This window comes from Neopelma chrysocephalum, unplaced genomic scaffold, assembly GCF_003984885.1.
Source record: "Neopelma chrysocephalum unplaced genomic scaffold, ASM398488v2 Primary Assembly neopelma1_24, whole genome shotgun sequence".
Taxonomy (NCBI): Eukaryota; Metazoa; Chordata; class Aves; order Passeriformes; family Pipridae; genus Neopelma; species Neopelma chrysocephalum.
The window spans coordinates 30,104,765-30,118,855 of NW_020897693.1; the positions used below are offsets into that span (position 1 = coordinate 30,104,765).

The 14,091-nt window shown below is 35.0% G+C and overlaps 1 protein-coding gene across 15 annotated transcripts in view; it reads left to right on the top strand.

Moving 5' to 3' along the window:
• Positions 1-14,091, top strand: part of AKAP6 (A-kinase anchoring protein 6) — a 274,653-nt gene that overhangs the window by 69,865 nt on the left and 190,697 nt on the right. The window contains exon 1 of one of the 15 annotated variants that reach the window (XM_027670443.1): positions 95-222. The exons of 13 other annotated variants lie outside the window; for them this stretch is intronic. In XM_027670443.1, coding sequence (XP_027526244.1) covers positions 142-222 — 81 coding nt within the window. In that variant the 5' untranslated portion in view covers positions 95-141. Of the gene's footprint in view, positions 1-94; positions 223-243; positions 454-14,091 lie in introns of those variants that run through there. One more of the 15 variants, XM_027670434.1, reaches the window with a different exon arrangement.

Sequence of the window (14,091 nt, forward strand, 5' to 3'; positions counted from 1 at the left end):
CTGATATGATACTAGATTCCTTCCTGTCATAATGCCATAAACATTCTGCTGGAACTTAGGTCAGTGCTTAAAATAACCTTGCTAATTGCAAGTCTACAAGTGTCGGCTGAAATTTCAGTGAGCTGCCATACAGCAGATTGAATGTTGAGAAATCACTACTGTAGCTTGGAACGTGCAGGGGAAGAGCAGACAGGCCTAAACTTGATCTGCACAATAACACAGGTAGAGGCAGCAGACTACTCACTGTATTTCATGTAAAACAAAAGCTGTTGACTCTTCACTGAAGATGGATTTGCTTACAGATCATCTATGGCTTACTTGTCTGTCTTGAAAACAGACACGTATTTTTTGAATTGCTGGTTGCATGTAACTCTTTCAGCTGTGGAAAGGAAATGGGGCAGTCTTTTTTTTGCAAAGCTGATTCCTGAAAACTCTCCTTGTGGTATAAATGAGGTAAGATACCATTAAACCGAAATATTTTACAAAATGCTAAAAAAGTCTAAAGCAATAAATTATCAGTTTGCAATTTTTTTTATCAACAAAAGCATTTCTTTTTAAATCAGCTGGTTTTCAAGTTCTTTACAAGTATTGCATAATCTTAACGTTTAGTTTGAAATAGTACATTTCCTGTGCACTGTAAATCTAACTTGCAAAATTGACAGATTTTTTTTCTCTGTGGATGTCGATTTCTGAATATTGAGAGAAGATTCTTTGGTCTCTTTCACTCACTGTTCTACGTACTGTAAAGTTTCTTCAATCACAATCTTAGGCTTAAACATTTATAACCTTTCATTTCTGAAGGTAAAAAAGATGTTTGTCATGTGTAAAGCTCTTGATCCCTTTTTGATGTGAAGATTATAGCTTTTGTAAGTGTGTCGAGGTGAAACTTAATGCTCAATCGTCTCCATTCTCTGAAACATTACTCAGCTAACTTTTTATAGGCCACAGTATAATTAGAAATAGACACTGTAAGTTTATAATTGCATTGCTTTGGCTACAGCTTTGACCTATATTGTGAAGAGATGTGTTTCGTAAAGGCTTAGGAAACCAACAGACAGAAAATCGTGTAAGTAATAGAAAACAGGAAACTTCATCAATGTATGTAGATTTTACTATTTTTAATAGAAACTTAATAAATTCTGTAGCTTTTCATAAGGAGACTGAATGTCACGAACAATTTGATGCTTATCACAGTTGCATTAGTTTAGCAGACCATTTAAAAAATATTCTGATATTTTTATGCTTTCCAAAGGCCCTTTGTTTTAATTTTCTTCTCAGCTCACAAAATTGTGTGTATGCCATATCCTGAGGAATATCCTCAGACTGCTCAAAAGCATTTGTTCTCTCTGCAAAATTATTCATTCTTTTGAAATTGTATCTACAGGAAAAGTTCAGGAATTTTTTGGTTAGCCAAGACTATTTTCTTCAAAGATTTGCATTGGATTAAGATGATAAAGTCTTTTGACTTCCCTGAAGCAAAAGTTGACACTGGATAGAGAATTGTTGACTGATGTATAGTCTCTATAAGGTGCCAGAAGAATAGGAAATCAGCCGTAGATTATGGCAGCAGCTACCTCTGCTATTTGGATAGGAATTGTTCATTTACTTTTAAAAGGTTTTTACTTTTGATCTTCAGCTGCCCATGCATCAGTGGCCAATTGCTCTTATTTAGACTTTGCTGGCTAAACAAGTTAAAACCTTCATCTCTATAATGGCAGTTGTTGCTGTATTATCCAAAGTGCTTTTCTTGAAAGTTTAATTTAAAGCTCAGAAACAAGGAGTGGAAAATTCTCCTACAGCTATATGTGCTCAGTACTAGACTAAGTGCAGTTGGTGCCTGTTATTTCTCCATTTCATATCCTTTTCTGAGTGCTGCTTCAGATATTGAAATGTATCAGTAAAGTAGGAATCTGAACTAACTCTGTTCCATAAGAACTAGAGAGATGTTTTTGCTCTTCTATTGGTATGCTATATTACCATTTTAGTTTGGTTTGGGAGTGTGATTTTGAAGTTAATCTGCTATTTAGCACTCTGGGTTCATCCTGGAGAGCAGTCCCTCTGTGTGCAAACTGCTTGAAATTGCTCACAGTCTTTGCTGTCTAGAGGTTTCTTTTTCAAATTTGGTTTCTCAATCCCTTTGTCTCTACTTATCTTTCATTTGTCATCACACCTGTAGTGATATTTTCATTTGTCTTTCATTTGACTTCATAGCTTCTTGTGCAAATAGGTTTTGCATTTATTGTTTGTGTGATTGCCTTGAATGAGGTAAAGATACACAGCTGATAAAGTAATTGCCTTTCCCATGCTTATTGTCTGTGCTGATAAGCAAAGAAAGTTTCTCAGTAATTAATATTTTTTCTGCTTTACTTTGTTTTTGCAGTATGCTTACCTCAGACACAAAATCAGAAAGTGTAGAGTCAAGTTCAGTTCTGATTATTATCTGAGTTTCATTTTAAGTTTGCAAAACAGAGTTTTCATAAGTTGGGAATATCTTCAGGAGAAATTTTTGAATTATTTTGATGCTTCTGATCCCATTTGAAATTGTAAAAGACATAATGAAGTATAAAGACTAACGGTAAATTTTAGAAATTCTTCACACTATGAGATTCAAAACAAGGTATGGCTAATGTTTTGGGAAAGGGTCATTACATCAAGCAATTCTGTCATCCTTTGTGTTCATGCTTCAATCTCAGTGTGATACTTCTCTGTTTATTGTGAACTATGGCCTCCCCCAGCCCTTATTAAGAGAGCTAAACAGTTGGTATGGGTTTTAGTATGTCTTGCTGCAAGTTAATTTATAGTAATGGCTGAGAGGAGTCATAATGTTCTAGGTAGCATATGAGTGCTTGATTAATGTATTTTTGGAGGGCAGGATATTGAATTATAGGCAGTGGTAGAATTTTAAGAAAATGGATTTAGAGGGGATATATAAATATATTAGGTTTGACAGACTTGCCATTATCTGTACTATTTAAAAAATTTCTCAGCTGACCAAACTTCTCATTGGCTCAGTGTGACACAGTTTCTTACAAAATTCTTGATGAAGTGCTGAAAAAGTCTCTGTGAAAAGACCTCAATATTTTAGAGTTGTAGGAGAAATATAAAGATTATTTAAAAACACCAATACTCATTCCATTTTACTCAAACTTGCCAAGATTGGCTGATATCTCACTGTGGTTTGTCAAGAAAGGGAAGACAGTTTTTGCTTTTCCTACAGCTTAGTGAATTATGTGTTTTGGTAGAAGATGATCTGCATAGAAATATATTGTACTTTTGAAATGCGTTGAAAATACAAAAGGTACAGAAGCCCCTAAGAATGTAGGATTTTGGGATGTTTGGGGGGAGACGTGTTTCTTGTTAGAAGTTCCAGACTAGACATCACATTTTTATGGCCAGGGCTGCTGCAAGTGTTTTTCTTTTCAAGATTGTTGTACAGTAACACTGTCTTTAACCTACCAGAGTTAGACAGTCCCTCATTTTCCATGGGCGTTTTATATTACCTGTGCAGGAGGTGGAGACAGTCCAGCTGCCTCTGCTAGGCAGAGTGAGTCAGGCTTTGGCAGGGCTGTCTGCTCAAGTGTGATACCATGAGAGTGGAGTTACTGTATTTCCAGGCTCACATCCAGTCCAGCAGCAATATGGCCACTTTATCACAGAGGAAAGCTTGTGAACAAGTTAGGTCTCTGCAGACCCAGCTCAGATATTCCAAGAATAATATGGAAATATGAACACTTGCAATTTATGTGCTGCTTACCTTTCCTTCTTTCCTGTCTATACTTCAGAATGCCACAATCCAAGGATCCGATGCCATGTTTTGTGAATCTTATTATCTGAGGAAGATAAAAGTTTTGACTGTGGGTAAATTTAGGATTCAATTTGAGGCTAAATTGATGATGATTAATTTTGCAGGAAATATAAATATTTACAAGTGAATAAAATGCACAAATATGCATTCGAAGCTTGAAGCACTTAGTTTCGTTAACTTCTGCACAGACAAATTTGGCTATTGAATTTCAAAGGGTTACTTTACAAGCCCAGGCACAGCAACAACCTTTCTCTTTCTCATTGAGCCTGCACAACAGTAAGTTACACTCATCGCTGAAAGCTACAGTCCAGACAAGGATAATTTATAACTTATCTCTGTTTAGCTAGAAAATAAAATGGCATATAAAGAAACACCAGCCTGTTCAGAGGTACAACTGTTCCCTGTCAGCATAAGAAACAATTTATCTCACAGATCATGCTGTCTTGCTTTCTTAAAGACATAAACAACACTGACTATGAAGTGCTTTATAAATCAAGGAATCTTATTCATGTTAGCAATGTGTGATAAATATATTTGCCTATATATATGTATGTGTATATAAAATTGAATAAATATTTAGATAAACACTGCTCATTTTCTCCTTCTTTCAAGGCACTTCACTTCTACTGTAGTACGCAAGTACTTTCTCAAGCAGCATCAACATCTTAACAGCCATTAAGTCTATCAGTGCTTTACACTGGAAAGTTCTCTTGTAAAGCTAAAAATTGGCACAATTAAAATTATCCTAGTAGCTCACAAGCTGTCTTTTCAGAACTGTCACACTGGAATATGCCTTGTATGAATATGTTGTTGGAATATACTCTGCAGTGTTGTAACATGTTTCTAAATTACAAATGCACTGTTTGAGTAGTTATAACTACAATATTATGTCTAATTTTAAAATTAAATATTTAGATCCAAATATAGTATTAAAACGCTAATGTCTAGCATGCTCAATCTTATAAGCAGCCAGAACAAGCATCTGTTATTAATGCTTGTGAATTTTAGTGACAGTGAATTTTAGATTCCTTAGAGACAATTTGATTATAAAGAAGTGCTTTATTGTGTCCACTAGATATGGCAATTTTTAGTAGCTTATGTTAGAAGTATCTCTGATCAATGTACTGCAAATATGGTGCAAAATCTGAATTTTTGATAATTTTCTATTTATACAGCATCCTTTTACGTCTAAATCAAAAATTCAAGGAATATTATGGGCATGATTTTGTTTGAAAAGAAGATACTTTACACAAACCTATGAATATACACCTGTATCAACATTATATGCCTGTGGGATGATAGTGAGATTTGGAAATAATCAGATAGTACAAACTACTAGGTACAATATATTAATTGCTTTTGTATGTGAAATCTCAGGTAGTTTGAATGCTTCAGATAGCTCTGAAGGTCATGCCACTCCCAGAATTCCAGGTTTTTATTTAATGTCTATTATATTCCTTCTCAAAAAAAGCCTGCAAAAAGCCTACCGTATTCTTCCTTTAGTGGATGTACATTAGGGTTGTTTTTGTTTAGTTTTGTCTTTATTGCATTTGAGGTCAAAAACCACAGGAACACTCTCTGTGACTTATACTGTACATATCAAACACTAATGAGGAACAAGTTTTAACATGTTGCCTAATTAGGAATCGTAATAATTGTAATCATCAGGAACTGTAGCGATAGGACAAGAATGGCTTCAAACTGAATGAGGGTAGCTTTAGATTAGATGTTAGGAATAAATTCTTTACTGTGAGGGTGGTGAGGCACTGGAACAGGCTGCCTGGAGATGTGAATGCCCCATCCCTGTAAGTGTTCAAGGCCAGGGTGGATGGGGCTCTGAGTAATCTGGTCCAGTGGAAGGTATCCCTCCCCATGGCAGGGGGGTTGGAACTATGTGATCTCTAAAGTGCCTTCCAACCCAAACCATTCTGTGATTCTATAATAAGGGATTTTATTTGTCTGCTTGAAGAACTCTTTCCATAAGTAAATCAAGAAATTTCATGTGCACTTTCAGAAGTAAAATTAGGATAAAAATCTTGTACATTTTAGATGTCTTTAAGATTCAATCTGCTAAATTTTTATTTTTTACCTAAAATTTGTTCTTTTATTTTTTTATTCACTTAAGACTCTAACTATGTAAAATAACTTTCTGACAGTCTTTCAAATTGTTCTTCCTTGATATAGCAAAATTAGTTGCTTTTTGTTTGGTTTTTGTTTGTTTGTTTTTTAAATTTTTAATTTTTTTTCTAGCACTATTGTGTATAGTCTTACCCTGACTCTTACAACACAGTAAGTGATATCCAGAATGGAACAAGCCTCCTGGCACACTGGGTAGGTGGTAGCTTTTTCAGACTACAGGAAATGCCTCCGCATGCTGTAAGTGCTTTAAAATTGTTGCTAACTCTTTGGAGGACCTACAAGGGCTTCCCAGATGACTTGAACATTTGTTATTTGGGAGAAAGTGCAGGAAAGTTACAAACAGCAAGCAGCATGCAAGGTAGACTGTAAGGTTTCTTTTTCATGTTTCTAATCCAAGCAAAAAAATCTCAGTGATCCCCATAAGGTTTCATTGATTAAATGTTAGCTTTTAGTCTTTTCCAACCTAAATGATTCTATGATTCTATGATTCATTAACCAACGTAAAAGGGAACAACAGTGCTAATAAAATGAACTCTGGTAATAAAGAATAAGAGAGTTTGTATCCTTTTTGCTGTCCTAAACAATGACTGATGGAAAATAACTTCAAAAACATGTCACAGAACTCTTGGAGGCTTAGCTGCACTGATATAAACAGCCACTTATCTTGAAAACTTCTTATCATGCTATCAATTTTTGTCATAGAAGACCTGGCACAGATGGTAGTTCTTCACTTCTGACCCTTCATATCTCATTTGAGATGAAAGTAGAGTCTCACCATCCTTTAATAAATTCTGTTATAGTCACTAAGCTTCTGTCAAAGAGAGTGAATGAGGTTAACATTCTTTGGCTTGAGCAAGTAAAAATATTTTGATTAAAATTTTTCTGTTGTGTTCTGCATGTCTATGCAGAAGGCCTGAATTTTTCTCCTCTTTGAACTTGAAGTTCCTGGTATTTATTTATTTATTTTGACATCTTACATTTCAGTAGCTCATTGCTGCTCAAAATACTTAGTGCTATTTATGTAGGGATACATTTTGTTTTTTATTTGAAACTTCATTATTTCAAGAATGAGACTTTTTCTCCAAAATTTTTTTCTCTTTCACCTAAACTCTTCTCTTTAGGACCAGCTGTTCTATATCAAAGACCCTAATTAAGTCTATTGAATTTAATAAAACCAAGGGTCTTTCTGACAAAGTCTATAAATGGAAAAATGTTTTAAAATAGATGAACATATTTTCTTGTAGAAACAAACAAAGAGATTGGCTTACCAGAAAATAGAGCTCAGACAATGAAGATCCTGTGGCCCTGCAGAAGGCTTAAAGAATTCTTGAAATTTTCTTGTTCTGTGTTAAGAGTAATTCCAAATCTTCAAACTAAAAATGACAACAGAACAAGAATGGGACATACTCAAAGCTGAAATGTCGGAGTAATAGTTTGTCTGCACAGATGTTTCAAAATTTGCTTCAAATGGATAAACATTTTTGCTGGAAAATTACTCAACTATTAATGCAATAGTGTTGAATTAGGCTAGTTATTTCATATTGTAGGTCAAATTGTGAAAGTTCTGATCAAATAGTAGGAGTCATCTTTCTGATTCTTCATATAGCTAACATGATTGTTTATCACATTAAATTTTTGTAAGTCTTGCAATTATAGTAAGGGTTTCCTTTTAGCCAGTTAATTATTCTCTACACAGAGATAAAAAACTGCCTAGTCCTGACCAGGCTACCAAGACCTGGTTGGTTTAGCTACAGCAGAGTCTGTAAATTCACTGTGATTAAAATGTACTTCCATTTGCATCCTCAATTTTCATTTGCATGTGGTAATTTGAAACAGTTAGAGATGCCTTTAAATTCCACTTACTGTATATGGCTTACAGAAAGTAAGAAAGTGCTGAGTAAAGAGAATAAAAAAAATTAAGAAGCAAAGGTAATTATCTAGACAGTTGCAAAATATGTCCTATGTTCTTCTGTTATTGCAAAAAGAGTATAGAATTGTGTGAAGAGAAATATAAGGTATTTGAAGGATGTTTTAACAAGGCTTCTCTCTGCCATTTGAATAGATGTGAATACATAATACGTGATGAGTGTGCTTAGTATAAAGCTACATCATAATTTTTTCTTATTTATTTCTGATCTTAAATAATCAGTGCAAGATAGAAATATATATTTTTTATATATATAATTACCATTATCCAATGAACAGGCATTTGAAAAATGCTTTTCCCTCCCCCCCTCCCCAAAACTTACCTCTACTGCCAGTTGTTTTGCTAGGTTTTCATGCGAGTTTGGGTTTTGGTATTTTTCCTTTTTTGTCTAAAGCAGCTAGAACCAAAACCTGCTACTCTATTGCACAGTTCAGTACTATCTGTCTTCCTTCATGAAGAACTGCTCTAGATTACCTGTGCAATGTTGTTCTTCCAGAGTCTAGTAAAAAACCAGGCTGCAGTCAGCACAAATATGACATTTTCTATCAAGTTTTAATTTGTTTAAAATTAGCAAAGTTAGACCTTGATAAAAATCAGTTTGCCTTAATATGCTTAAAGTCAGATAAATGAAAATGTTTACAGTTATGCATGGAAGGAATATTGTACAGTGATAACTTTAATAGGCAAAGTCTCTGACTTTGTGGGCTTGGGGCATATGAGAATACATTTCTTATTCTGAAGGTTTCAAAGGGTTTTTAAGTTGTAGCTTTAGGCACATTACACAGTAGAACCAGTAGAAGTTCAGGAATATGAAAACAACATTTAGTTGCAGATGTCACATCACTTCCCACAGCAACTTAGTTGCCATACTTCTTTTGCACATGCAGTTCCTTACACAAATGTAATTCATACATCAATTTTACTGATGTCAAGAATATCCCAGAACTGGCTAGTCCAGATCTTTTTACACAATACTTTTTCAATACAGTTCTGAGGTGCCTCATTTTAATGCGATATTTTCTGTGGCTCTCCAATTCCATCCCAGGCCTTAGAGTGGCTTTGTGCATCAGGTATCTGAAGCTTCCTGGGTGAACTACATTCTTCCTTCTATTTGAGGATCTGGCCTGTGGTAAATGTTGTGGTCAGAAAGGCTTTTTACATTAAAAGACTGTTTAATAGGGGAAATAAAAATTTGAAAGCAGGCTGTCTTCTCTGCATCCATTCCCTCCTGCAGAAAAGGTACAGGCTGGCTTAGATTTGTAGGGCACTGCAGCTGGTCCTGGCAGTGTGCTGGAATAACTCCCAGCAGCAACTGCCCTGTTCCTGGACAAAAGGATCCTTTTGCATGTTCCCAGTATGTTTGATCCTTTGGTCCCAGCAATGGCCCATATGGCAGAACAAATGCAAATTGCTGGAATCCTGAGACAAGAGTTTCACCATTAACATTTCAGGCATTTTCCCTCAGCCTGAAGTTCTTAGCACGTGACATCCTATCTTCTTCCTTTCTTCTTGCTCATTTTCCTTGTAGATTGATAGTCAACCAATATACTTACACAAAAAAATTCCTAATTAAACATCACATAAACAGCTAATAAATTATTATGGAGCAGCTCTGTGTCTGCTACAAACCCAGACAAACCATTACTTTTTTTAGCAGCTCTATCAAAGAACTGATAATTTGACGTAGATTTCACATTATTTTTAAGTACGGGGGTATAAGAATGTGACTCACTGATTTCTGACATAACAAAACACAGTAGAAACATACCTACCTAGAGTTCACCAGATGCAATAGTTATTTTCAAAACTTTTTTGAGAATTTTGCAGTTTGTACAATAGAAAGTGGATCATCTTAGATCCACTTACAGGAATTTTGGGATGATTAAAATGTTGCTCCCTTAAAATAATAAGAGCAAATTAATCAAAATAAAAGCCAAGATGGGAAGGAGAATAATGTGCAGAAAATTATGGTCCACCAGGAAAAGTTACTGTCAGTAGTATGTGTATTATCAAAAGGGAAGAGTGGAGAAGCTTATTTCAAGGAACAGTGTGATTCCAAGTTGTCAGTGTCAGCAGCAGGCAGGGTCAGTGATCTCAGGACCCTCCTGGTAGCTGTTTTCCTGCTGCACTTTGCATTCTTCACCTAGTAAAATATATTCATTTCCCCATGTCACTGAATGGCACAGCCACACCAGCTGCAGTACTTTAGTAGTACTTCAATTACTTTCTGACAAATTTGTAGCTCACAGTCAGTCCAGCCCTTTCCATGACAGTTGATTTTGCCTAGTCAAATTCTGGATTTTTTCATGTATGGTTATTTTGTGACTTAATTGTTTACTTAAAAATAGCTGCAAAAAAACCCTGTGTGTAACATTTGTTCTTAAGATTTCACCAATAATTCAAAAAGAAGAGAACAATTTTATCCTTATTATAATGTTGTTTGGATGTCCAGCAGATAAGGATGAAAAAACAAGAAACTATTTCTCTTTGAGAAGTCAGAGTGCATTTTAAAGGAAAAATACTTTTCTGAAAGGTGCAAATTTTTGCTCAGCAATAAAAACCTCTCTCTTTGCCTTTTATAAATGCATAAGCATTAAAGGTCAGTCTAGAGAGTGAGTTTAATTTACAACTTTCAAGTACATTTAAAATAATGAATCTGAAAATTCTTTGTCATGTATTCTAATTTTTTTCTAAAGAGAAGAATTTGTATATTTTGATTGGAATATTTGTCTTCTGAGGAATTAAAATGCACTTAAAAGGAAAGACCAAATATCTTAAATCATAGATTATGTTTGCATGTACAGTACTCATAAGACTCAATGGCAATCTCTTTTTCCTGCTGAGGTTTTACGGCAAGATCAAAGAATAGAAATCTCCAGAATAGCTTCTCTGTCACTGATACTAACTCTAAAGAAACATATGGCAACCTTTTATCTTTCGGTATTTTCATGTACATGTTAACACAATTTCTTGAAGACCAGAGAGAAAATATTCTTAAAAGTTGACATCAAAGCTGTTTTCATTGACTCTTGAGGGTTTGTTTATGCACTTTTTCTTCATCTACTGCAGTGTTCGCAGTTCAGGATATTTTAGTTGATGTGGAGGGCTGTGAGGAGGCTGATGGATTCAGCAGCTGCAAATTACAGGATCAGCTGTCTGGAAGACTGAGTGAAGTGGGCAGTTGGCAGCCAAATGGGTACAACCCTTGTAGCCTAAGAAATTCCACAGGAATTTCTACAGGAAAGCCCATGAGAGGATGACAAAATCTTTAACACCCCTATGAAACTGTGTAAAAATAAAAATGCCCTGGTAGATGTGTGAGATTAATGACTATAAGAAATGGTTTTGGAAATGGTGCTTTCTAAAAATCAAGTTATAATTTTTTTTTTTGGCAAAAAATTTTTTGACAAAAAATAAAATCGCCATTGACCTGGCATATATTTACAAATAGATGTCAATAGATAAATGCTGTTTTCTTATTACTTAAAAGAACATGGTTTATTTTATCTTTCTGCCACTTCTGGTAAGAGCAACTGGCACTCATGACAGCATTTAGGTACTACCTTGTAATACTGCTATTCTTTATTTATAAATTCAAAGTGTAAAAAGGCACATGACAATGTTCTGCTGGTTTTGCTGTACCTAATGCTAAGTAACCAACAAGAAGTTAGGAAGAATGAGGAGAATGAGGCCATGTTGTACCAGATCTTGATATTGAGCCTCAGTAAAATTATGAACTTACATAACATGACATTTTTATACAGTATTTGAACTGCATTAATTATTACAGAAAATTATTAAATTTACAGCTGTGCCAGATATAATTATTTAATTTTTCTGAATTATAAGTAAATCTGGACATCAAGTACTGTAGTAAGAAAAGTTGTGCTACACAATGCCAATTGGATTTGACATTATATTGTTTCCTCTCAATATGCTGGTTTGCTTTAGGCAAGTGTAGAGAAGAGATGCAAGTAAATAGGATGCAGCTTTATTAATGTCCTTCTGCTGAAGACTAATCAGCATGAAGTTATTTGGCAAAAGTTATCATTTCTTCATAATTTTGTTCTCTTGAAGGCTAGTGTTAGCCTTTACACAGCTATTTTTCTGTCCTTTGCACAGCCTTCACCTTCACATCATCATATGACAATTAAAAACCAAAGAGGATAACAATAGGGACCTAATTTTTTTTACCAACTTTATATAAGATAGACTTCCCGCAAACCAAAGCCTAACTCATTTTATCCAGGAACCTGATCTGTGGTAAAATGAAATCCACTTCTTTTGACAAAGGCTAAAAGTTCAGCTGAAATAGAAGTCACCCACCAAAAGATTGCTATGTGATGCGGGAATGTCAGCCTATGACTCCTCACATTTTTTTTAAGAAATACCCAACAGACTGATATACCACAGTGTGTCATGCATGTGGAGTCTGAAATATCAGGAACTGCTGCTCAGCTACTGGATATCACATCAGCAGCTGGTGCCTGGTCAGTAAGAGAGTTGCATTGACACTACTGCTCTCTAAGCACACAATGAATCCAGCCTACTTTTGTCTGTCTTCAGACTTAGAGTGCATATGCAGATGGACTACACAGCATATATGAAATATTGGACTGTACATAATCAGACATCCTGAGTGTTTCAATCAGATTTTCATCTCATAAGAAAAGAACGAAGAAAACTCCCAAACCAACAACCCTAAAGATTACATCCTGTCAACATACTTATCAGAAAGGGAAAAATCCTTTCAATTCTCACATATAAGTAAAGACTAGACTATAGTGACCATTCAAAGCTGTACTAATTCCAGGCCAGAAGGAAGAGAGAGCTGACGATACAGTCAGAAAATGGAGCTCAGATTTTATATGTTATGAAAAGGTATGTAGGGACTTGATTTCCTTCCTGGATCATTCAACCACTCAGAAAATATACTCACTTCCTCTCTTTTGGCCACCCATTCTGTTCATAACCTAAATCCTTTACGAGCTGGTACTTTGTCTTTTACTGAGATGGTAGTCTTATATGTTAGGGTCAGAGTATGTGACCTTTATTTGGAAGTGATCAAGGTTGGCCTTATGTTCTTTCCATGTTACTGAATCTCAGGAACTGTTAATTATGTTGTTAGTACATAAAGCACTCTGCTGTGCCTGCAGTAGTCTGTAAGTAAGTAGACTTTGCTTTTTGAGGAAAATGAGCAACTTATAGAAAGGATGTAAAAATTAACAGCGTATGTCCTTAAATATCTGCTTCTTTCAAACCTCTAGTGGTACTGGGATTTGCATTTCAGTAAAAAATTGTCTGTTTTGTTGTGGAAAGTTTCAGAAATTTGAGATGCTTTGGTAGCTAGCATAATGGGAGATCAAGAGAAAACTTTTTTGAAGTGTGAGTCTGAATTCTTAATTTAGAGTGTTATCTAGATTCATTAGCCAATATTTTCAGTACATTATCTAACAGTTGTCAGGAGACACTTGCTCATTGTTAATTCTTTCCTCTTACGGCTTTGTGTTTTCTACCACTCTGAGAATTCTTATGGCAGTTGAATTCAGCATGTACCTGTGTATGTGAACGTGAAAAATACTGAAAATTTATTTTTGCAGTTTGGCACATCCTTAAGCTCATTCACATAAATAGCCTAAATGAAGAGATATTAAGTATTTTTCTATAGATTGTGCCTAATTAAAAAAACTACAGTTACTGGGCAACAATTTATGTTTTTATCCCTGGAATGAAAATTAAACTGCATTATGGCCAAGAAGAAAAAGAGACTGACAATCTTGAAGAACTGAATGCAAATTCAGTCAAACTAATTCACTAGAAATATTCTTTAAAGCATTTGAAACAACATAGAATTACAGCTGTGTTTTTCAGTCAAGTATCAGTTGTAGTTGGATGAATGGACAATAATAACTAAATGGATAATAATAACTTTTTCCAAGGCCTGGAAAATATTTTGCTAAGAGTTTTAGCTTTCTCTGTGTATCTGTAGAATTAGATGAACATACTAATCTAGTAATTAGAGCATCTATTTGCTCACCTGAAAGCGTGTAGATATTTGAATCCCTGAGCACTTGCAGCTCTAGATGTTGGCAGACAAAGCTGTGTGTATCGTACTTGCAAATATAGATTCTGGTTGTTACAGCAAGGGAACTGAGGAGATACTGCCTTTCTCTCATGGCAGTCCCAACGCTCTGCTCATTGAAACTCAAAACTTTTGTGC